The sequence below is a fragment of the Hordeum vulgare genome, chromosome 6H, assembly GCF_904849725.1.
Source record: "Hordeum vulgare subsp. vulgare chromosome 6H, MorexV3_pseudomolecules_assembly, whole genome shotgun sequence".
NCBI lineage: Eukaryota > Viridiplantae > Streptophyta > Magnoliopsida > Poales > Poaceae > Hordeum > Hordeum vulgare.
The window spans coordinates 345,866,279-345,887,380 of record NC_058523.1 but is presented as its reverse complement, the minus strand read 5'-3'; the positions used below and the strand labels follow the sequence as shown (position 1 = coordinate 345,887,380).

Sequence of the window (21,102 nt, the reverse complement as noted above, 5' to 3'; positions counted from 1 at the left end):
ACCTAGGCAGGAGCTCAGCGAAACCGGGTGATGGCGGACGGGCGCGTGAGACGAAGGGATCCGCACGGGGGCGCTAATTCCTTGCATGTAGATGCGGGTCTCCATGGCTGGCAGGGAGAGTTCCAAGCCATGGCGGGGCTTTAGTTTTCCCTGGTGGAAAAGAGAGAAAGAGGAGGATTAAGGGACGAGGAGAGGTAGGAAGAAGAAGGTGCAGGTGCGAGCTTGGGGAAGAGGGAGCTAAACATCAAGTGAAAGACAGGGGAGGATCAGGGATTCTTCTTAGCCGGCATGGTAAGGTGGACACGCTGATTAGGGAACATGTGCGTACATCCTTAATCATGTTCTTCTTTCAGTTTAAGGTACTTTCCAAGCAGGCCTGTACATCCTTTGTCACGCCCAAGATGCGACCCTATCCTTAATTTGGCACGAGGGCCTCGTCAGGGATAGAAGCGCATCTCGTCGTGTCGCAAGAATGGATATCGTTACAAGTACATGTACTGAAAAGAAGAGATATATAGAATTGGCTTACACTCGCCACAAGCTACATCAGAGTCACATCAGTACATTACATAATCATCAAGAGTAAGAGCAGGGTCCGACTACGGACGAAAACAAACGAGAAAAATGAGAACGACGTCCATCCTTGCTATCCCAGGCTGCCGGCCTGGAACCCATCCTAGATCGATGAAGAAGAAGAAGAAGAAGCAACTCCAAATGGACAATCAATGCGCTCGCGTCACGTAACCTTTACCTGTACCTGCAACTCGTGTTGTAGTAATCTGTGAGCCACGGGGGACTCAGCAATCTCATTTCCAAAGGTATCAAGACTAGCAAAGCTTAATGGGTGAGGCATGGTTAAGTGGTGAGGTTGCAGCAGCGGCTAAGCATATATTTGGTGGCTAAACTTACGAGTACAAGAAATAAGAGGGGGAAGATCTACGCATAACAGACGTGTCTACTGATGATCAAATGAATGATCCTGAACACCTACCTACGTCAGACATAACCCCACCGTGTCCTCGATCGGAGAAGGAACTCACGAAAGAGACAGTCACGGTTACACACACAGTTGGCAAGTTTCAATTAAGTTAACTTCAAGTTATCTAGAACCAGTGTTAAACAAAGTTTCCACGTTGCCACATAACCGCGGGCACGGCTTTCCGAAAGATTTAACCCTGCAGGGGTGCTCCAACTAGTCCATCACAAATTACCACAAGCCGCATAGAAATCCTCAATCACGAAGCTCGTGATCTCGTCGGATTCCCTAGTGGAAAACCTCAACTCTGAGCTTACCCAAAGCATCACCGGAATCCCGATGCACAAGATATCTCGTCAAAGGTAAAACTAATCCAGCAAGGCCGCCCGACGTGTCGACAATCCCGATAGGAGTCGCGTACCTCGTTCTCAGGACACGACGGATGAGCTAGACGTCGGGATCGCTAAACCTCCGGGTGACCAGAGGGGCGCCAGACATCGCTCAGGTGGGACCAACACTCATGAGGAGCACTGGCCCGGGGGTTGATTAAATTAGTCCGCGGGTGCCGGCGGGTCCCTATGCATTATTATTAGGTTATTAGGCAAATGTAGTACCAAAGTTGGGCCTTGCCAGACCAGTCTTAATCTAAAACGAATTATCAAGGGGGTCCCCATAACAACCCCGATCGTGTTAGGAGCGCTCATTTATGGAACATAACACCGGTAGCCGAAACTAAGGGGGCAAAGGTGGAACAAAACATGAGGCTAGAAAGGCCGAGCCTTCCACCTTTTACCAAGTATATAGGTCCATTAAATTAAATAGCATTAATATGGTGATATAACAAGGAACCCATGCTTTCACATGGAAGCAATGCACCTGCAACTAACAACGCTAACAACAGGGTTAAGCAAGAAGTAACATAGCCAATCAGTGGTTTGCTAGGTTGAACAGGTTGAAGATTAACATGGCATTGTTGAGAGGCTGACATTTAACAGGTGGTAGGCAACGAGACGTAATCTATAGAAGCGAGAAGCTAGCATGGCAATGATAGTAATGGTATCTGGGGAAATGATCATCTTGCCTGAGATCCTGCTTGGAAGAAGAATGCCTCCGTGAAGCAGACGAACCGACGTAGTCGAACGGGTCCTCACAATCCGGCACGCTGCGGAACTCTAACGAGACGGGGAAAAACCGGAAACACAAATCAACACACGGAATTCACCACACGATGCACAACACATATGATGCCTGAGAAGTTGAATACATGCAAGTCACGGCATGACAATTCACACATTCAAACACTACACCTTAAGTGAAGTTCAATATGCAACGAGTTGCGTATTGACGAAACTCCACGTTAATTATTTAGTTCACTCCGTTTTATTTACATGACAATATTAAATGTGATTAAACATGGCAATAGGTGAAACGCAGTTATTCTACATATCTAGGCATTTTAAATGAGGTCGGAAATGACATATAGCACCTCCGAGACGACCTCACACGTTAATTTACGATTCTGTCCAGATCTGAACTAATGCATTTAATTAGTTTTTAAACAGAAAAACAAATAGGTTCACGTGATTCTACGCGTCAAGGCAAGCAATCTACACATAAAGAACATCTCCAACGGAGCTACGGATCAAAAGTTACAAGCATCGCAAGATATGATGGCATGAATGCAATATGTGTGCAACGACGGTCACGAGCACTTCAAAACATACAAACAGCAAGAGAAAATGAAACTACACGAGATTCTAAGCAAGTTTCATGTAGGACACGATCAAAACGGAGCTACGGTTCGAAAACTACGAGCAAAACAAGAAATGACTACAATCTGCCAAAATCAGCCACATAGCATCTTCTACGCCCCACAACTACGGCTACACAACTCCGATATGGTCAAGCAAGGCATGGCACGGAAGAGGGCAAGAAGCACTACTACAAACAACTAAAAACAACTAGCATGGCCTCATGGATCACTAGGGAAAGAAGACACAAAATGGCATCTCACACTCTATTTCAGACTTAGTGAAAATTACACCTCATGAAAGTGCAGTTTTCTATCTGAAGCTATATTGACAGCAGCAAAACCTATATCTACAGGACTCCAAACAGCATGAAACTTCACAGCATGCTAGAGAAACACAAGGGCTACAACTTACTCCATTGGACCAACCTCAAAAGAGGTACCGATCAAAAGGTAGAAGCGAGACAAGACAGCAACAAAATAATGACAGATCCCAGACTTAGAAATATTTCAGCTTCTCCAAAACAACACTATTTCTAGCAAGTTGAAAGCAAGCAAAACACACCTAAACATGCATTTCTATTGCAACTAAAAATAACAGGGACTAAACAAAACATCCAAGATCAACTCTCTAGTTGACAACTAATTCAAACGAGGCACGGGATAAATCCTACGAATTAATCAAAAGGGCAACATAGCAAAATATCTCACGAACTAACTTGCTCTAATGCTAAAACTAATTGCACAGAAAAATCCATGGGATTTTTCTACCCCGGAAACATATAAAATATGTGGGGTTTGCAACACCAAAATAATTCCACAGGTAAATGCGAGATAATTATCTAAACGCGAAAAATAAACTAGCGGCAAATCACTACGCGCAAAAATACCGACGGCAACTGTAAAATACATGCAAAAATGATTCCTAAAACGTGGACATTTAATCTACGGTATACGGGCAGTCCGGGCACGCGCGAAAAAATAATACGGGACACAAACATTATAGGACAACACGTTAATCCATGCACTCGGCACGCTAAATATCGCCAAACGTTAAGCAAGTTAAATATTCGGATTCTACGCGAAAAACTACAAAAAAAACATATCTAATACGTCGCGATCCGATTAACGGATTAAAAGATACGGGAACTCTAATATATGTCTATTTCTGGAATTTTATTAAATTCCGGAAATAACTTAAAAAGAAAAAATTACTAGCGGGCCGAAATCCTTTCCTAATGGGCTACAGAGGCAAGGGCGTTACATAAGAAAATTGCACGCGGGCGAGGGATTGATCTCAGCTCACCTCGGTTTGGGCCGGCCTGGACTGGGTTGTGGAGGCGATGCGGTGGTGGGCCGAGGAGAAGCTGCTCGGGCCAGGAGGCGAGGCAGTCCTGGCGAGGCTGCGAGCTGGGCCGGCGGGGCGAGGCAGGCCGGCGCCTGGCCTGGGCCAAATCCACGCGGCAACTCGCCTGCACGCGCTCGGGCGGCCTACGCGAGGGCGCTGCCAGGTGAACGAGGGTCTTCGACCTCGTGCATTGCGCACGAACCGCAGGAGGGAGGCAGCGGCGCTGCAGGCTGCCGGGGCGCACGAGGACGGCGGGATCCGACTGGATCTGGCGAAGGAGGCCGGCGAGCGGCGAGATCTGGCGCGGGCGGGGTCGGCTCAAACCGGCGGCCTGCCGGCTGCGAGCGGGGAAACTGGCGCTGACGGGAAGCAGAGGGCTCCGGCCGGCGACGGGAAGGCAGCAGTGCTTGGCGGCGCGGAGGCGGCGGCCGGCGAGGACCTCCGGCGAGGGTGGCGCACGGCCGTGGAGGTGCTCGGGAGGAGACGGGGCGAGGAGGCTGTGGGAGGCTCTCGGGCAGGCAAGGGCTGCCATGGGAGGGACGCAAGGGAGCTCGGGGGCGGGCCCAGATGGGCTTTCCAGGGCCCGATTTGGGTCCTGACGGGCCTGAGGCTGGAGGTGGGGGAGGAGCAGACTGGGAGGATCAGGGAACGCCAAGTGACGGCTAGGGTTAGGCAGGGCGCGGAAATTGAGGGGAAGAAGTGATTGGCTGTCTATTTATAGACAGAGGGGTTATGGTTAGAGTTTCAGGCATTTTCGGACCCTCCGATTGCGATCGGATGCACCGGAAACGTCCTAGAGTAGGTGGCTAGGCTTAGGCCGTGTAGAGGGGGTACCCGGAGACGAGAGGGAGAACGGGCGACGCGGCAACGAATTTTTAAACACCGACAGACGTCCGACGGTAGACCGAATACGGTGCTGCTATGGGCGACCGTTCGGGTACCAGACGGTCTCCGATTGCGACGAAACTTGAAGGCGGCCTACCTATATTAAAATAACACCGCACGTCAAATTCCAGCTCAATCGGAGAAAGATTTATACACGCTTTGAAAACAGAGTTACGACGGTGCCGCGGGCGCGTGCGTGTGCGGTCAGGCTCGGAACGAACAACGACGTTAATCGGCAACTAACAACGGATGCAAGTTTGAAAACTGGCGGCAACGGAGATGCCGATGCAATGCTGATGATGCGATGGTGATGCGACAAATGAAAAATAGACACACGACGAAAACGAAAAGGAAAGGGAATCTTCTGGAACGTCGGCATCGGGCTGTCACATCCTTGCTACTTCTTTTCTTTCGATTTTAGGCACACTTCAATATTCAATTTGCATGTAGAACAAAATGTGTGGGTGGTTCTTAATTAAATCAACCGTAGAGAGTCGGCTAGATATTTTACTACTCTAAGCTGTGGTGTAGTGGAAATGGCATTAATATTGTTGCAAATGCAATATATGATTTATCTTTCCTATTCAATGCAATAACAAAACACTGAACATCTGGTGTCCATGCTAAAAGATAATGATTCATCCCTGGCTTCTTATTGTTGTATCCTCTTGGAGAATAGCTTTTGGAAACCATGATACATATATATCTGTGATATATGCTTAATATAAGTTGCCAGATTAATGGGTAGAGCAATCAAAGAACCATAATTTATATCCCTTTGAAATAAAGAGATGATACTATTCACTCATTGTTTATTGGTTATATTTTCAGGTCATAAAGAGACTCCATTTGCTGTCGAGGACCAAATCGCACTAACAAAACGGTTTACTTGGTTAGAAAAAAATGAGAAAGAGGAGCATCTTACACCTAATAGTAAATGGTGGTGTAATCCCAATCTCACCCAATAAACGTACATTACTACAAAATTTGCTTGCATCCTGCGGTCTATGTTTCTTCAGTACAACTATAACCTTTTTAGATCAAGCATGTCATGCATTACATTTTATTATGTATACTTCAACTTAAAGACTACAATGCCTTTGTATGTAACATCTGTGGCTTTGTTGACAGCCCTACTGGCTATAGGTAAATAAATACCTTTTCTCTCTTTTTTTTCATAAAATCAAATGCTTGTGTTAATGTTGATTCCATGCATTTTCATACATTATTCAAATTTTTTTTGCCTTGTTTAAAAAGTTATTCTTTTAATTTACATTATTGAGCTAGGAATATAGACAGAATTGTTCCTTTTTTCCCGTTGTAACGCACGGACACTTCTTTCCTATCAGAGAGAAAGGGACCTTAAAATGTGATGTCATTTGAAACTAAAAGACGTAGACCTATTAAGGTCTAGAGCCATGGTTATTGTGTTAAGAGTAAGTGTTATTTTCTTTTTATGGCAAGGGCTCTTTTTATAGTATTTAAAAACCAAAGGAGTAGAATTAGGCGGGCAGCAGACTGCTACGACCACACGTTCCTCCTTGGTTTTAATGTATGTATTCGGTGCATGTGCCGAGTCAGCAGAGAGCGGATCAAAATATCAAACCAAATCAAAATCGCGGCCCGTACCCTGTTGCTTTTCAGTGGGGTACAACCACCCGAGGAGCGCCCGCGTCCACGAGTTTCCCGCGGCCAGCTTTCCACCACAAGCTCATCTCCCTCCCTCTTGCCTCTTGCTCGCTGCGGCGCTCTCTCATTGTCGCGGTTGCGTGCACGGCCCTGCGCTTATATGCACCACTCGCGCCCGCCTGCTTCTGGATCCCTCTCCTCATTGCCAATCCCGCCTCCCTTTCTTCCTCGCAGCACCCTTATCTCTTCTCCGGCTCAAGCCTAGCAAAGCGCTCTCCGGCCAGCGAGAAAGCAAGAAAAGCAGAGGCATGAAGATCCAGTGCGACTCGTGCGGGGTCGCGGCGGCCACGGTGGTGTGCTGCGCGGACGAGGCGGCGCTGTGCGCGCGCTGCGACGTGGAGATCCACGCCGCCAACAAGCTCGCCAGCAAGCACCAGAGGCTCCCGCTCGACGCGCTCGGCGCCAAGCTCCCGCGCTGCGACATCTGCCAGGAGAAGGCCGCCTTCATCTTCTGCGTCGAGGACAGGGCGCTCTTCTGCCGCGACTGCGACGAGCCCATCCACGTCCCAGGCACGCTCTCCGGGAACCACCAGCGCTACCTCGCCACCGGCATCCGCGTCGGCCTCGGCCCCGTCTCCACCTGCGCCGCCGGGGACCACGGCGCAAGCCACGACGCCGACCACCACGCCCCGCCAAAGGTCGCCTGCGACCACCAGCCGCCGGCCCAGCCCGCCGCCAGCGCTCAGCAGGTTCCCTCGCCGCCGCAGTTCCTGCCGCAGGACTGGGCCGTGGACGAGCTCCTGCAGTTCTCGGACTACGAGTCCAGCGACAAGGTAACAATCCAACCCCACCGCCGATACGATGATCTCGGTGCTCCTGTCTGTGCTTGCCTTGTTTAGGGCTCCGTCTCGACCTTGTTCTCATGTTATACTCGTGTTAATTTGCAGCTGCACAAGGACTCGACTCTCGGCTTCAAGGAGCTGGAGTGGTTCACCGCCGACATGGAGCTCTTCCACGACCACGCGCCCAAGGGCGGCAGGGCGGCCATGGAGGTACCCGAGTTCTTTGCCTCGCAGGCGGCAGACGACGCGGCCTACTACAGGCAGAGCAGAGTCGCCGCCACCGCCGGCGTGCGCCAGAGCAAGAAGGCCCGCGTCGAGATCGCCGATGACGAGGACTTCTTTATCGTACCTGATCTTGGCTAAGCGATACTCCTAGGTTTAGGTTCTGGTACTTCCTCGTGTGATTTTGCAGTGTTGTTGTATACAGAGAGGAGCTGTGTACAAAAGCTAGTGTTCTGTCGAACTGTGCCCTGTGCATCTTAACGTAGCATCGCTGAACTCAACTGTGACATATAATAATCATCCGAAGATCTGAGCTTTGTGAAATACTACACGCTTGTGATGCTCCACTCAACTTTTTGACCACTCCCTCCGTTCCGTCTTTTTTAAGAAAGACTGATGAATATATATAAAAATATTTTAAAAAATATAAATTCCCTTGTTAACGAAATTTTTATAAAAATTTATCTGTACTATTAAAAGCACGAGATTAAAAGCACGAGAGGGCAGATCCAGGACCGTCGGATATATTATCAAGGGTTAAAAACGTCATTAACGAAACTAATCTTTCGTTAACGAAACCGATCACTCTAATTCGATCGCTCACGAAACCCACCCCCACGTCCATGTTCTGGAACCGCCCGCTCTGCCCCGCCCCCGCTCGCCTCGCGCACCCGGCGCTGCCGCCCGCTCTGCCCCGCCCCCGCTCGCCTCGCGCACCCGGCGCCGCCGCCCGCTCGGCCCCGCCCCCGCCCGCCTCGCGCACACGGCGCCGCCGCCCGTTCGGCCCCGCTCGCCTCGCGCACCCCGTGCCGCCGCCCGCTCGGCCCCGCCCTCGCTCGCCTCGCGCACACGGCGCCGCCGCCCGTTCGGCCCCGCTCGCCTCGCGCACCCCGTGCCGCCGCCCGCTCGGCCCCGCCCTCGCTCGCCTCGCGCACACGGCGCCGCCGCCCGTTCGGCCCCGCCCCCGCTCGCCTCGCGCACCCGCGGGCGCCGGCCGGGGACGAGGGCCTCCTCGTGTAGGCCGCCTACGGGGTCAAGCTCGTCGCCGACGCCCGCGTCGCCGACCTCGAAGGCGAGGCCTTCGACCTCATCGCACTGCCGGGGCGTCCACCACTCCCCTCTCCGACCACAATCAAGGCTTCGACCAAATCAGCCTTTTTCTTTTCCCTGAATCAATCAACAACCGCCTACTATGCCTGCCTAACTGTTCCATTGGCGTTCGCGCTCGCTGCAACCTCAAAGATGTTGACACACATGGCCTGATCATTTGGTATTGCTGCTTAATTCGGTGTAGGGCGGGATGCCGGGATCAACTAATCTCAGAGACTGTAAAGTGCTCGAGAAGATGGTCAAGATGTATGCAGAGAAGGGGGAACTCTATGGCGCCATTTGCGCTGTGCCCGCGGTGACGTTGGCCCATTGGGGCATGCTCAAAGGTTTAAAGGTGAATAATTCGTGAGCGTTTTATGATCAATTGACTGTCGTAGGGTGGTCTTGGTGGAAAGATGAATTGTATTCACAAATTGCTGTCGTGCTTTGTTACCTCAGGCGACTTGCTACCCGTCATTCATGGAGAAGTTCACTTCTGAAGTGATCCTTGTGAACTCCAGGGTGGTGGTGGATAGAAATGTGGTGACCAGCCAGGGTCCAGGAACAGCAATCGAGTTTGCTCTTGCTTTGGTGGAGCAGCTATATGACAAAGAGAAGATGGAGGAGGTTGCTGGACCTTTGGTGAGCTATAAACTGCAGCACCCTATATCTGCTTCTTTTTGCTGTGTTACTGATTTTTTGTTATTAATAACATGGCAATTCCTATATATGATTCTGTGCCATAAATGATATTTGTTCACATTAGTAATACCTGCAAATTGTTAATTTATACCTATGGTGATTTCACGTGAACCAGTTATCTGAATGGGTTATTGCCTCACCTTACAACTTACAAATAGTGCACACTGGAATTATGTTTAGGTCTACAGGGCTGGTAGTATGATCTAATGTGTTAACAGAGGCACCCTTTTCATCTACTATCCTTAAAAGACAAACCATCTATTGACCTCTGTTAATAAGATCCTACAATTTATTTGTATTCTGGAATTGAATTTATTGGGTTCAAATTTCATCAATCTCAGTGACTCAAACTTGCATTATCTGGTGTTTTGTTTTCATTTAGTATCATTCCCTATGTCTATCTTGAATTCTTTGCTTAAGAGAAGTTGGTAGCTTATAAACTTGTAATCCAACTTACTAAGGAATCGTATCTGTTTGATCAAAACCCATGTAGGGAACTCCGTGCCCTTTATACTTTGAATTCTGCGGAGATGGTTCTCATTTGACCCCAAAAAGAGAATGGAGTGATGTAAGAGTTGTGAGAAAATTGCGAGGGTTGCGTCAGCAAGAGAAGTTTGCCGCACGTAATCATTTCAGAGGGCTGCGTGATAGTCAGCAAGCGGGCGGGCGCAGGCCTACTCCCCTATTCATGCTTGCAATGGATAACCTGAGGGATAGGAAGCTTGCAGAGCAGCGTACCAGGGATTCTGATATTCCAGAATATCTTACCTGTCCACTGTGTGGCCAAGTTATGATTGACCCGGTGACAATTGCCACGGGGAAGGTAATTATCTTAGTGCTCACTAAATTTTTTAGCTGCATACAATATATACAACTCTTGATTTTAAGTATAGTGAACTAACGATGGGTATGTTTGAATTTGTTTTAGACGTTTGACCAACAGTTCCTCAAGGATTGGTTTGAGAAGAAAGGACTTGTCTGTCCTCTGACCGGCGAGCCTGTATCAGGTGCTATTGTCCGGAACGAGCGAATTAGAGGCTACTTGAAGGAGTGGGAAGACTCTAAGGCGGAGCTGATCACCAAGGTTCAGTCTCGTATCTCATATAAGCCCTAATTAAGTCTCCTTGTTCTTGTTTAACGCTGATGTGATTAGTGATGTTTCACTGACCTGGAGGTGTGTTATTACATATCAAGCAATTAATCTATTACCTAAAGACATTTCCGTTGCCTCGGTATCATTCCCTATGTCTATCTTGAATTCTTTGCTTAAGAGAAATTCCTTGAGATTAGTTTCTTTTTTGTTCACTCGAGTTTTTATTTGTTCTATAGTTCACACATGGTCCCTACAATGTAACTTATTGAATAACAAAGTTTTGCCTTCTATTCATTGGATGATGTTCCTATAGTCAGGGAAAAACATCTACCTATAATTGCTGACATAGTTGCAAGATTTATACGTATTGAGCAAGAACTCATTAGATCGAGATAAGTCTGACAAGCAGATCTCTCTTGCATCTTATGAAGCAGTGTGGCAGATTTGGAAAGAAATAAGTGGAGATTTCTTTTAGGCCAAAGATATGAGTCCGTAAGAGTTAGTTTCTGAAGTTATTTAAAGTGTTAACCTCCCGTTGGAGGTGTTTGGCACTTAGCCTTTGCTGCTGTACAGCCGAGCTGACTTATTGACATCCTCCAAATTTCCTTTCTACTTTTTAAATCTTGTTATGTTGCCTCTTGGGTAGGTTTCAACCTGTTTCCCGTAGAAAAAATAAGATTGCAAAAGTACATTATTAGTATGTATCAATGGTAGTGCATAACACATCAGATTGTATGGAAGAACAAGTGAACACATCAACATGTATTTTTTGTGTTTGTACCTTCAATGTGGGTATCTCAATTTAAACCCGAAAATAGATTTTTTTTCCATTTTTCGTTTTTATTATGTTTCAAATACTTAGGCCCTGTACGGAGAACCTCCACTCCACAACTCCACTCCCGGAGCAGGTAGAGTTCCTAACTCATACAGATTATTACTATCTTGAAAATAGAATAAGGAATTTTTTATTTTATAAATAAATTTGATGCATCTGATGATACGTGCATTTGCACGTGCACCATTACTAGTATTTAGAAAGATGGGCTGATGATGAAACACTGGTGACCAACAAGATAAAGTGCCAGCATGGGGACAGATGATGGACTGGACCAAACAATTTCGATAATGAGAGACAACAGCGCTGCGCAATTGTACAGTTCTGAAACTAAAACAGAGAAAAGTGATCATTTTATTTTGAGTATTATAACATTCACACGTGTGATGAAAGTAACATCCGTTCATATGTATAAAGGCAACTCGAACGGACCGATCCAAACGGACAGCGATTTCATCCGTTTTGTCCGTTTTGGTCAGTCAGCCGGACACGAACGTCCACTCCCGCAAATGGGTCGACTCGTGCGTCCAACGCTGGTCGGATCCATTTTTTGCCGATGAGGAAAAAAACATTAAACATTAAAAGCGGCCATGACGGCTGATGATAGTCCACGCGTCGCGTCCGCATCACATTGAATAAAAAAACTAAAACTGCATTCATGCAGCCCTAGGCGTCGTCGTCGGGGCCGGTGAGGTTGACCAGCGTTGGCGCAGGGCCGGCTCAAGGGAACGCCGAGTTCTAGAGCGCAGCTGCCCGCGCCTCCGTCGTCTACCCCGTCAATGCGGGATGTGGTGGTGGCGGTGGCAGCGCGAGCACGCTCCTCCTCCTCCGCCTCCCGTCGTTCCTCCTCCTCCCCCTCCTTCTCCAGCTCCATGAGCTGCAGGCCTTTGGCGCGCTCCGCCTGCAGGTGCACCGACCTTCAGTGCTCGAGGTAGGCCTGCTCCTGCTCCGGTGTCGCGCCCATTCAGATGGGCGGTGCGCTGACGAACTCCTGGACGATGCCGGTCTACTGGTAGACTTGCCGTGGCAGCGCGGGCTCGGGCTCCGGCGGAGGTGGCACTACGCAGCCGGCGGCGGCCGACAGCGCCATGGCCTCCGCGAGCTGCTGCTGGTACGCCTCCTCCTCCTCTTTGGCGGCGTGACAAGCTTCTTCCTCGCTGTCGCGGAGGACGCCAGTGAGCGCCGCCTGTTAGGCGGTCTCACCCTCCTGGTCTTCATCGCTGACGACAGGCAGCGACGGAGGAGGACCTCCTGGATGCACTTGGCGCACGCCACGGCGGCGCTGCTGCTCGTGCTCCACCGCGAACCACACCTCCGAGTTAGGGGAGTCGGTCGCGTATGTGGGGTCTCGTCGCTGCTCCGCCGTCAGTAGACGTCGCCGCTTCGTCACCTCCTCTAGATGCATCCGCGTCGACCACGGCACGGCCGACACCGGAATCCTCTCCGGATACAGGTGCCAGCCGTGCGGCAGTGTGACGTCGGGGTAAGGGAGTGCGACGCGGTGCTCCCAGTGCCACCGCGTTTGGTGCACCGGGACGCTCACGCGCTGGCAAGGCCGGAAGAAGACGACGGGGAGGTGGCGCGGGGGAAGAGCGGGGCCTTTCCCTTGTTTGGGAAGCCGTCAACCATGGTGGGCTAGGGTTTCGGTCGCCGGGGAGGTGGCGAGGTGGGGACGGGACGGGTTCTGGATTGGGTGGCGGAACCCACCGCACGCTCGGAATAAAAAAGGCCGGCCGCGGTCGCCGGCCGCGGTCGCCGACGCGTGGGCCCGAGGATGGCGACCGTCATAAATTAGGTTGACCGCGGTGGTTGGGGCGGACACCGAGGGGGCGCGCGCGTCCGCTTCGCGTCCGCGCCGACGCATTTCAGTCCCAAATTTGGGTCGGAAAGGGTCAACGCGGACGCGTTTTGGCAATGGGTCGACGCGTTGGGCCATCTTTTTTGTCCGCGCCGACCCAAAGGGACGGTGACGAACGAAATGGGTCGCCCCGTTGGAGTTGCTCTAACAATTACAATTACGTCACCGCATGCATGCATGTAGAAATCTTTCTGGATTTTTAGTTTTCAAAATGTTTTATTTTTTAAATGAAAATTTTATTTAAAGATCCATTTTCACCATTAAATCCATCGCGACGAGATCTTCAAAACTAAATCTCATATGAATATGTTTTGACGACTTTTTTTTAGTTTGAAAGTTGCCATGTACATGAATTGCCATGGTGTTTATACTAAAGTTGCTATGATATGTTTCAGCTATTTTTTTCTGCGTTTAGAAGTAAAATTTGATATAGTTATGATGGATTACTAAAAATTGTCATGATCCATGCGTTAAATTTGCCGTGGTTAATTACTAAAAATTGCCATGATCAATTAATAAAATCGCCGTAAAAAGTAGTTAAAAATATAAAGGTAGCTTTAAATCTAAAAAAAATAAAATAGATAGAACATGTGATGGCAATTTTAGTGTAAACACTATGCCAACTACTGTCTAAACATCATTGCAACTTTTGGTTAAATTTTTGTTTCATCGAAACATATCAATGTGGGATCTAGTTTTAAAGATCTCGACGAGACAAATTTAATGGTGAAAACGGATTTTTAATTAGGAGATACCACATTTTTAAGCCAAAAACCAAAAAGATTTCCACTAATGTCATCTATTTTGACGTGGCAAAATGGATGATAATGGAGCCGTTTGGGCCATGCTGCTTCATGCCACGTGTAACACCCTCAAATTTCAATTTGTATTTTTCTGAGTTTTAATTATCTTTAAGTGGATTTCCAAAAAAATTTACAAAAGCATCTTTGGATATTTTTGAAAATCCTTTCTTGAGCAAAATCCTTTGATGGTTCTTTTGACCACTACTCTGGTTTAGGGAAGAGTCTTATTGAGATTCTTCCTCACAAAAGTTTTTCTTGGAGAAGCTCTTTTAGATATTTCTTTTTTAAAAATCTTCTATGTGGCGAGTGCCCCAAATTTTGGTAACTAGTTTACCAAATGTGTTTTTCTCTTCTCCCCTCTCTGATTTCTTGCCCATGACCCTCTATTAGCTTCAAGACAACTTTTAAAAATAGTCTCTAAAGGTTTGGGGACAATTTAACTATATTTCATATTTTATTTTAACCAAAGGCAATTTCTGTAATTAGTTTTGGCCCTTAGAAATTTGCAAAGAAACTATTAGTCCCCTTTGGTTACTAACCGTGAGATTCCTATCCATTACAGCCCTAGGTACCCTCAACTCATTTCACCAAAAACATTCTGGTCTCTAGTTTAAAATGTTCAAATTAGGTTTGATCAAAGTTTGACCAAATTTGGCTATTTTTGTTAAAAACCTAACTTACCTTTTCCAAAAATTCTGAAAGTTTACAAGCAGCCTCTCGGATCAATGAGAGGCCAACCCATAAATTTCCAGCTCCTAAATCATTTTCCTTGTGCAGTTTTCTTTCTGTCGAACAGGTTGTGTGCACTGTTCGAGGGAGGGGGATCTCATCTTCAATCTCATGAGTGGCAAGCCCTCGCTGCTTGCGCACTATGCCTCGAGCCTATCCATCGCGTCGCACGGTCCTTTGACCAGTTGCACGCGTCAGTGGTGAGTTGGTCCAAGCTCGCCACCTCTGGCAACAGCGCCAGCAACGGCTGCCGCGACCGTCAACAAACATTGCTGCAAAGCAACGCCGCCCGGCACCGCCCAAGCGTCATGCAAGCTCCGCGTGCTCGTCCCCTACCCATGCGCGCCGCGATGCCCATCATCACACTCTGGATAGCGCAGAGCGCGTCTTCTGCCGCCGACGCGTCCGTGACGAGACGCCCCATTGATAGCATGTCCTTGCCGGCATTATCTCGTGTTCAAGAGCAAAATGGATCACTCGCACACCATAGCAGCTAACCCGGCCCTGTGAGCACCTGCTAATCCCTTTGTCTTGCCGCAATTTGTCGACGGAGTTGGTCCCCCGCGGCTCCCCTCGAGTCCACCTATAAATAGACACACCGAGCCCTTGCTAGCGCCACCACTCACCCTCCTCCACTCCAGAGCCTCGCCCCAGCCTCTCGAAGGGAGGGAAGGTCGTCTTCCCCGCCTCCGGCCGCCTAATTGGGCTATGAGTCCCGGCTAAATTTGAGCCAGTAAGAGCATCCCCGCAACCCATTATTTGCCAGCCAGCGCCTAGAGCACTAGCTCATCCGACCTGCGCGTCGATTCGGTGACCCGCGCTCTGATGAGATCCACCTGCACCCGAAAAGCGTCGTCGCCGGAGTTTGGAGATGCCGTTGACGTGGTGTCCGCCGACGTGTGACTCCATGTCCATCAGATGCGGAACCTCCTGGTGAGTGCACCCGCACGCTCTTGCCCCTCTAATCCATCGCAGGGCGCCACCGGCAACACCACGAGCCTCTACCACCGGCGAGGTGAGATCAAACCTGACAGTGGAGGCCCACTGTCAGGATTTTTTTATTGAAGCATTTTCTAGAAGCATACTCCTCCGGAGTACATTTTCTCTTCGTGCTTGCGTATTTTCAAAAGGGCTCTTTGCTTCTTTCCAGTTTGCCCCCTGGGAAATTTCTATTTCATTATAGAATAGTCCCTGGACTTGTTTTCATCATATCTTTTATACTGCAGGGGCTTTTCGAGTGATTCTTTTTGCAAAATATTTCTCTTGCTGTCTAGTTTATTTTCATATTTATTCAAAAATATTTGAGACAATATTTGGACTATGGTAATTATATTAGAACCGATGTGTATAATGTAGATACCGATGGGGAAAGCGCCGACGTCCACTTCACCGAGCTCGATCCCGACTTTGACAAACGAGGCAAGCATGTTTGAACACTTGATGTGATGTTTGCTGATGAAATTTGTTTGATCAACTGCTGCATTAACAAACACATTACATATTACATGATATGACCATATATGTGACAATGATGACCGATGTGGTGATGAGAGGTCGTGGACAGCCTAGTCACGTGGGACGTGATAGGTTGTGGCCTAAGCATGCCGGATGCATGACTGTGATGGATGTCGACCTAGATCGAGTCTTGTTGTGCGTCACCTTTTATTTCGTGCTGCCACAGTTCTTTCCAAAAGGGAATACAATATAGTAGGTCGTGAACCTATTATTAGTCGCACACGAAGTAGAGGGGTCGGGATGAAGGTCTCCATGGCCGTGGAGTAAAGCCAGTCATCTGGTTAGGGTGCATGGGTGTTTCCGGTATGGGACCGAGAGGGAGGGCACTCCCTTGGAGCGCGTGGTAGAAATTTGACCCATGCTAGTAGAGGATGTTGGCCTCCCCGTCTTATGGGTTTTCCCTGGTAGCGTAGCTCGGGTGAGGACGGTCTTTGCGGGGGAAAATGGGTGTGTGCTGGTTCTGAGTGTTTGCTTCTAAAATAACGTACGCAGGATTAGTCCTAGTGACCATTGGAACCCGTTTGCTGTGGGTAAAGAGCACATCCTGTGTAGAGTCAAAACTATTCGAATAGCCATGTGCATGGTCAAGGACGGCTCGTTGACATGTCAAGTGTCGGTCTTAGTGTTGGTCCATGGAGCACAAGTATTGGTTTATAAAATGTTGATTATTGACATCTCACAGTGATGTGGGAATTGACTTGATAAAAACTTGGTTATTTGGAATATCCTGAAGGTTGGTTGTACCACCCGGATAATCCTTTGTTATTTATTATGCCCTTTCTTTGGCATCGCTAAGATGCCCGACTATGGCTTGTTATTTATTTTGTCCTTTCTGTGGCGTCGCTAAGATGTCCGACTCTGGCTTGTTATTTATTTTACCCTTTCTGTGGCATCGCTAAGATGCCCGACTATGGCTTGCTATTTATTTTCCCCTTTCCGTGGCGTCGCTAAGATGCCCAACTGTGACTTGTTATATATTTTTCCCTTTCTGGCGTCGCTAATAGGCCCGACTGTGGCTTGTTACTTATTATGCCCTTTGTGTGGCGTCGCTAAGATGCCCAACTATGACATGTTATTTATTATGCCCTTTTTGTGGTGTCGCTAAGATGCCCAACTGTGCCTTGTTCTTATTATGCCTTGTATGTGGTGTCGCTTTGACGCCCGAAGATGGTTTTTATTTTGCTTGTTAACCTTTTGAGGTGCCGCTTCAGACACCCGATCGATGCATTTTATTCTCGTTTGGATATTTCAGAAGGACTATCGCCCGACTTATCTATTCTAACTAAAACGTTATTAATTTTTTTTATCATGATAACTGTGATAATTAACCACGCATATGAAATTGTTGCATTCACCTTATCTTTTGTGCAAACTGTTTGCGAGTACTTTTCGAAGTACTCACTGGCTTGTTGATGTGGTGAGGTATGGATGAAGGAGACCTCATGGATGAAGAGTACGATAGCGAGTCCGACGCCTAGAGGAGTCCCAGTCAGTTGTGCGATCATGGAGTTCGTCGTTTTATCATTTCACCGCTTTTGCCACCATGAATAAATCGTCAAGCCTCACTCTCACGCTTGGCGCGTAGTAGTACTTATGCCATGTCACCTCACTCTGATGTGAAATGCTCACCTTTATGCAAACAGTAGAGTTATCCCATGACCACTGTAATATATCCGTCCTTATGATAGTATGGGCGTGTTGTAATAAACTGTAGAGCGAGCTCCGCTCTACCATGTTTAATATTAAGTACTACTGGTTTCTGTATCAAGATTGGTCTATTAGTGTGAATTATTTTCTACATTTGTGACATTCATGATTGATTTCGAATAAGTTTATTTATTTGGAAACCAGTCCTAATAACCTTGGTATCAGAGCCAGGCTAACTGCAAGAAACCACTATGTGCGATCACTAACCACATTAGCTGTTTTTAATTTAGTGTTCTACATACTATAGAGATTTTTCTGTTAGTCAACATATATTCATGTTATGACTTTCTAGAAATTTTTTCTATTGTGCAGATGGCTGGCAACGGTTGTCCATCACAGGTCTTCGCCAACGAGCCGGCGGGATTTTCACAACTCCTCTTAGTCATTGTGAGGATTGCGATTGGACCAACGACTCGCACCGAGTACTTGTTCTACCACCACAAGGTCAGCGATGTTCTGACTATGCATGAGGCCTCGATGCATTTTATTGGTGGGCGAGTTGAGACCCACCGTCTTTGATTCGTCGGGAGAGCCATGCCTACGGAGAGACAGGCTATGTAGATGGCTGCTAGGGAGGCGATTTCCCGTCTTTGGGACACCCTTACAATGATGAAGACTCGCCCTTATCACTACCACTCGTGCCACGTTCCGTACACCAGTTACTATGCCTTTGCCTTCCCTAGAGGAGAGGATGATGAGGCCATTGGGATGGTGGTATAGTAACTCGTGGTCCTGGAGTCAGCCTTCGAAGACTTAGTGGATGACTTGGTGGCTTCTCGTATGGAGGCTCACACACGTCCCCCTAACAGGATCGAGATTCCCCGTCCGCACCGCCCCAGTCATGCCCTTCCTCCTTGATACGTCCATTTTGCATCATGTTTTCATGTTGATATTTATCGCTTTTTGGGCTGTTATTTCACTTCACGGTACAATACTTATGCCTTTTCTTTCTTATTTTGCAAGGTTTACATGAAGAGGGAGAATGCCGGCAACTGGAATTCTGGCTTGAAAGTGGAGCAAAGTTGAGATACCTATTCTGCGCAACTCCAAACGCCGTAAAAATCAACAATGATTTTTTTCCGGATTTATAAAAAATACTGAGCCGAAGAAGTGCCAGAGGGGCGCGTGCAAGTGGCCACAAGCCTGCACGGCGTGGCCACCCCCCTAAGCCACGCCATGAGGGCTTGTGGGCAGCCTGCTGGCCCACTGGCCCCCCTCTTTTGCTATGTGAAGGGTTTCGTCGAGGAAAAAAATCAAGGAGGAGCTTTTTCGTGGATTCGCCGCCGCCACGAGGCGGAACTTGAGCAGAACCAATCTAGAGCTCTGGCAGGACGATCCTGCCGGGGAAACTTCCCATCCGAAGGGGGAAATCGTCGCCATCGTCATCACCAACACTCCTCTCACCGGAGGGGACTCGTCACCATCAACATCTTCGTCAGCACCATCTCATCTCCAAACCCTAGTTCATCACTTGTAACCAGTCTCCGTCTCGCGACTCCGATTGGTACTTGTAAGGTTGCTAGTGGTGTTAATTACTCTTTGTAGTTGATGCTCGTTGGATTACTTGGTGGAAGAGTTTATGTTCAGATCCTTGATGCTACTCATTACCTCTCTGGTCATGAATATGATTATGCTTTGTGAGTAGTTACTTTTGTTCATGAGGACATGGGATAAGTCATGCTAATAGTAGTCACGTGAATTTGGTATTCGTTTGATATTTTGATGTGTTGTATGTTGTTTTTCCTCTAGTTGTGTTATGTGAATGTCGACTACATAACACTTCACCGTTATTTGGCCTAGAGGAAGGCATTGGGAAGTAGTAAGTAGATGATGGGTTGCTAGAGTGATAGAAGCTTAAACCCTAGTTTATGCGTTGCTTCGTAAGGGGCTGATTTGGATCCACTAGTTTATTGCTATGGTTAGACTTTGTCTTAATTCTTGTTTCGTAGTTGCGGATGCTTGCGAGAGGGGTTAATCATAAGTGGGATGCTTGTCCAAGTAAGGGCAGTACCCAAGCGCCGGTCCACCCACATATCAAACTATCAAAGTAACGAACGCGAATCATATGAACATGATGAAACTAGCATGACAGAAATTCCCGTGTGTCCTCGGGAGCGTTTTTCCTCCTATAAGATTTTGTCCAGGCTTGTCCCATGCTACAAAAGGGATTGTGCCACTTTGCTGCACCGTTGCTATTTTTGTTACTTGTTGCTTGCTATGATTCATCTCACCACACAATCACTTGTTACCGACAATTTCAGTGCGTGCAAATTTTACCTTGCTGAAAACCACTTGTCAGATCCTTCTGCTCCTCGTTGGGTTCGACACTCTTACTTATCGAAAGGACTACGATTGACCCCCTATACTTGTGGGTCATCACTCCTCAGCTTGTCATTCCCCGTTAGCCAGCCAGTTCGCCATCAGCTGCATACACTTGAGGAGTTCAATCAAGTTATTGCTCCTACCCCCGTTAGAGCTTTCCTGCCTGCTAGCCCAATGCGTGCTTAGCCGCCTCGCATCGTTCGCCTAGAACCCATGAAGGAGGAAGTTGAGTCCCCAGCACCTCGCGTGGGACTTACCCTAGGCTAGTGCTACCTCTTTAGCTTGCGTTGGTTTCCCCTTGAAGAGGAATGGGTGATGCAGCAAAGTAGATAAGTATTTCCCTCAGTTTTTTGAGAACCAAGATATCAATCCAGTAGGAGGAACAAGCGAGACTCCAATAGTAGTACCTACACAAATAATCAAACACTTGCACCCCACGTTATAAAGGGGTTGTCAATGCCTTCAGAGTTATTTGCAAGGATGAGATCTGATAGAGATAGAAATAAAATATTGATAGATCTGAAAGTAAAAGTAAAGTAAATAAATTACAGCAAAGTATTTTTGGTATTTTTGGTTTATAGATCTGAAAATATGATATAGAAAATAGACCTGGGGGCCATAGGTTTCACTAGAGGTTTCTCTCATAAAGGAAAATAATACGGTGGGTGAAGAAATTACTGTTGAGCAATTGTTAGAAAAGCAAATAATTATGAGGATATCCAACTCAATGATTATGCATATAGGCATCACGTGTATATCAAGTAGACCGAAACGACTCTGCATCTACTACTATTACT

General features: G+C 47.7%; 2 protein-coding genes and 1 long non-coding RNA gene across 3 annotated transcripts; all 3 read left to right on the top strand.

The window, feature by feature from the left end:
* The first annotated feature begins 6,635 nt into the window (after positions 1-6,635).
* On the top strand, positions 6,636-7,976 carry LOC123403653 (B-box zinc finger protein 25-like). Its single transcript, XM_045097569.1, has 2 exons — positions 6,636-7,421; positions 7,536-7,976. The coding sequence occupies exons 1-2, from the start codon at positions 6,897-6,899 to the stop codon at positions 7,791-7,793; spliced, it is 783 nt and encodes a 260-aa protein (XP_044953504.1). The 5' UTR covers positions 6,636-6,896; the 3' UTR covers positions 7,794-7,976.
* Positions 7,977-8,651: 675 nt separating this feature from the next.
* On the top strand, positions 8,652-10,732 carry LOC123401161. The gene is made up of 4 exons (XM_045094891.1): positions 8,652-9,096; positions 9,201-9,383; positions 9,937-10,266; positions 10,372-10,732. Exons 1-4 carry the CDS (start codon positions 8,953-8,955, stop codon positions 10,555-10,557), a joined length of 843 nt encoding a protein of 280 aa, XP_044950826.1. The 5' UTR covers positions 8,652-8,952; the 3' UTR covers positions 10,558-10,732.
* A 3,605-nt stretch (positions 10,733-14,337) lies between these two features.
* Positions 14,338-18,988, top strand: LOC123403550. Its single transcript, XR_006611493.1, has 3 exons — positions 14,338-15,776; positions 16,118-18,427; positions 18,947-18,988. It is a non-coding gene; the product is annotated as an uncharacterized LOC123403550 (long non-coding RNA).
* The last annotated feature ends 2,114 nt before the right edge of the window (positions 18,989-21,102 follow it).

What these genes read in the sequence shown, in the direction of transcription:
- LOC123401161 (XM_045094891.1), top strand. Translation starts at nt 8,953, where the DNA reads ATGCCGGGATCAACTAATCTCAGAGACTGTAAAGTGCTCGAGAAGATG. An exon ending in AGGAGGTTGCTGGACCTTTG is followed by an intron (nt 9,384 to 9,936) that starts GTGAGCTATAAA and finishes AAACCCATGTAG; the next exon opens with GGAACTCCGTGCCCTTTATA. An exon ending in TGACAATTGCCACGGGGAAG is followed by an intron (nt 10,267 to 10,371) that starts GTAATTATCTTA and finishes AATTTGTTTTAG; the next exon opens with ACGTTTGACCAACAGTTCCT.
- LOC123403653 (XM_045097569.1), top strand. Translation starts at nt 6,897, where the DNA reads ATGAAGATCCAGTGCGACTCGTGCGGGGTCGCGGCGGCCACGGTGGTG. An exon ending in ACTACGAGTCCAGCGACAAG is followed by an intron (nt 7,422 to 7,535) that starts GTAACAATCCAA and finishes GTTAATTTGCAG; the next exon opens with CTGCACAAGGACTCGACTCT.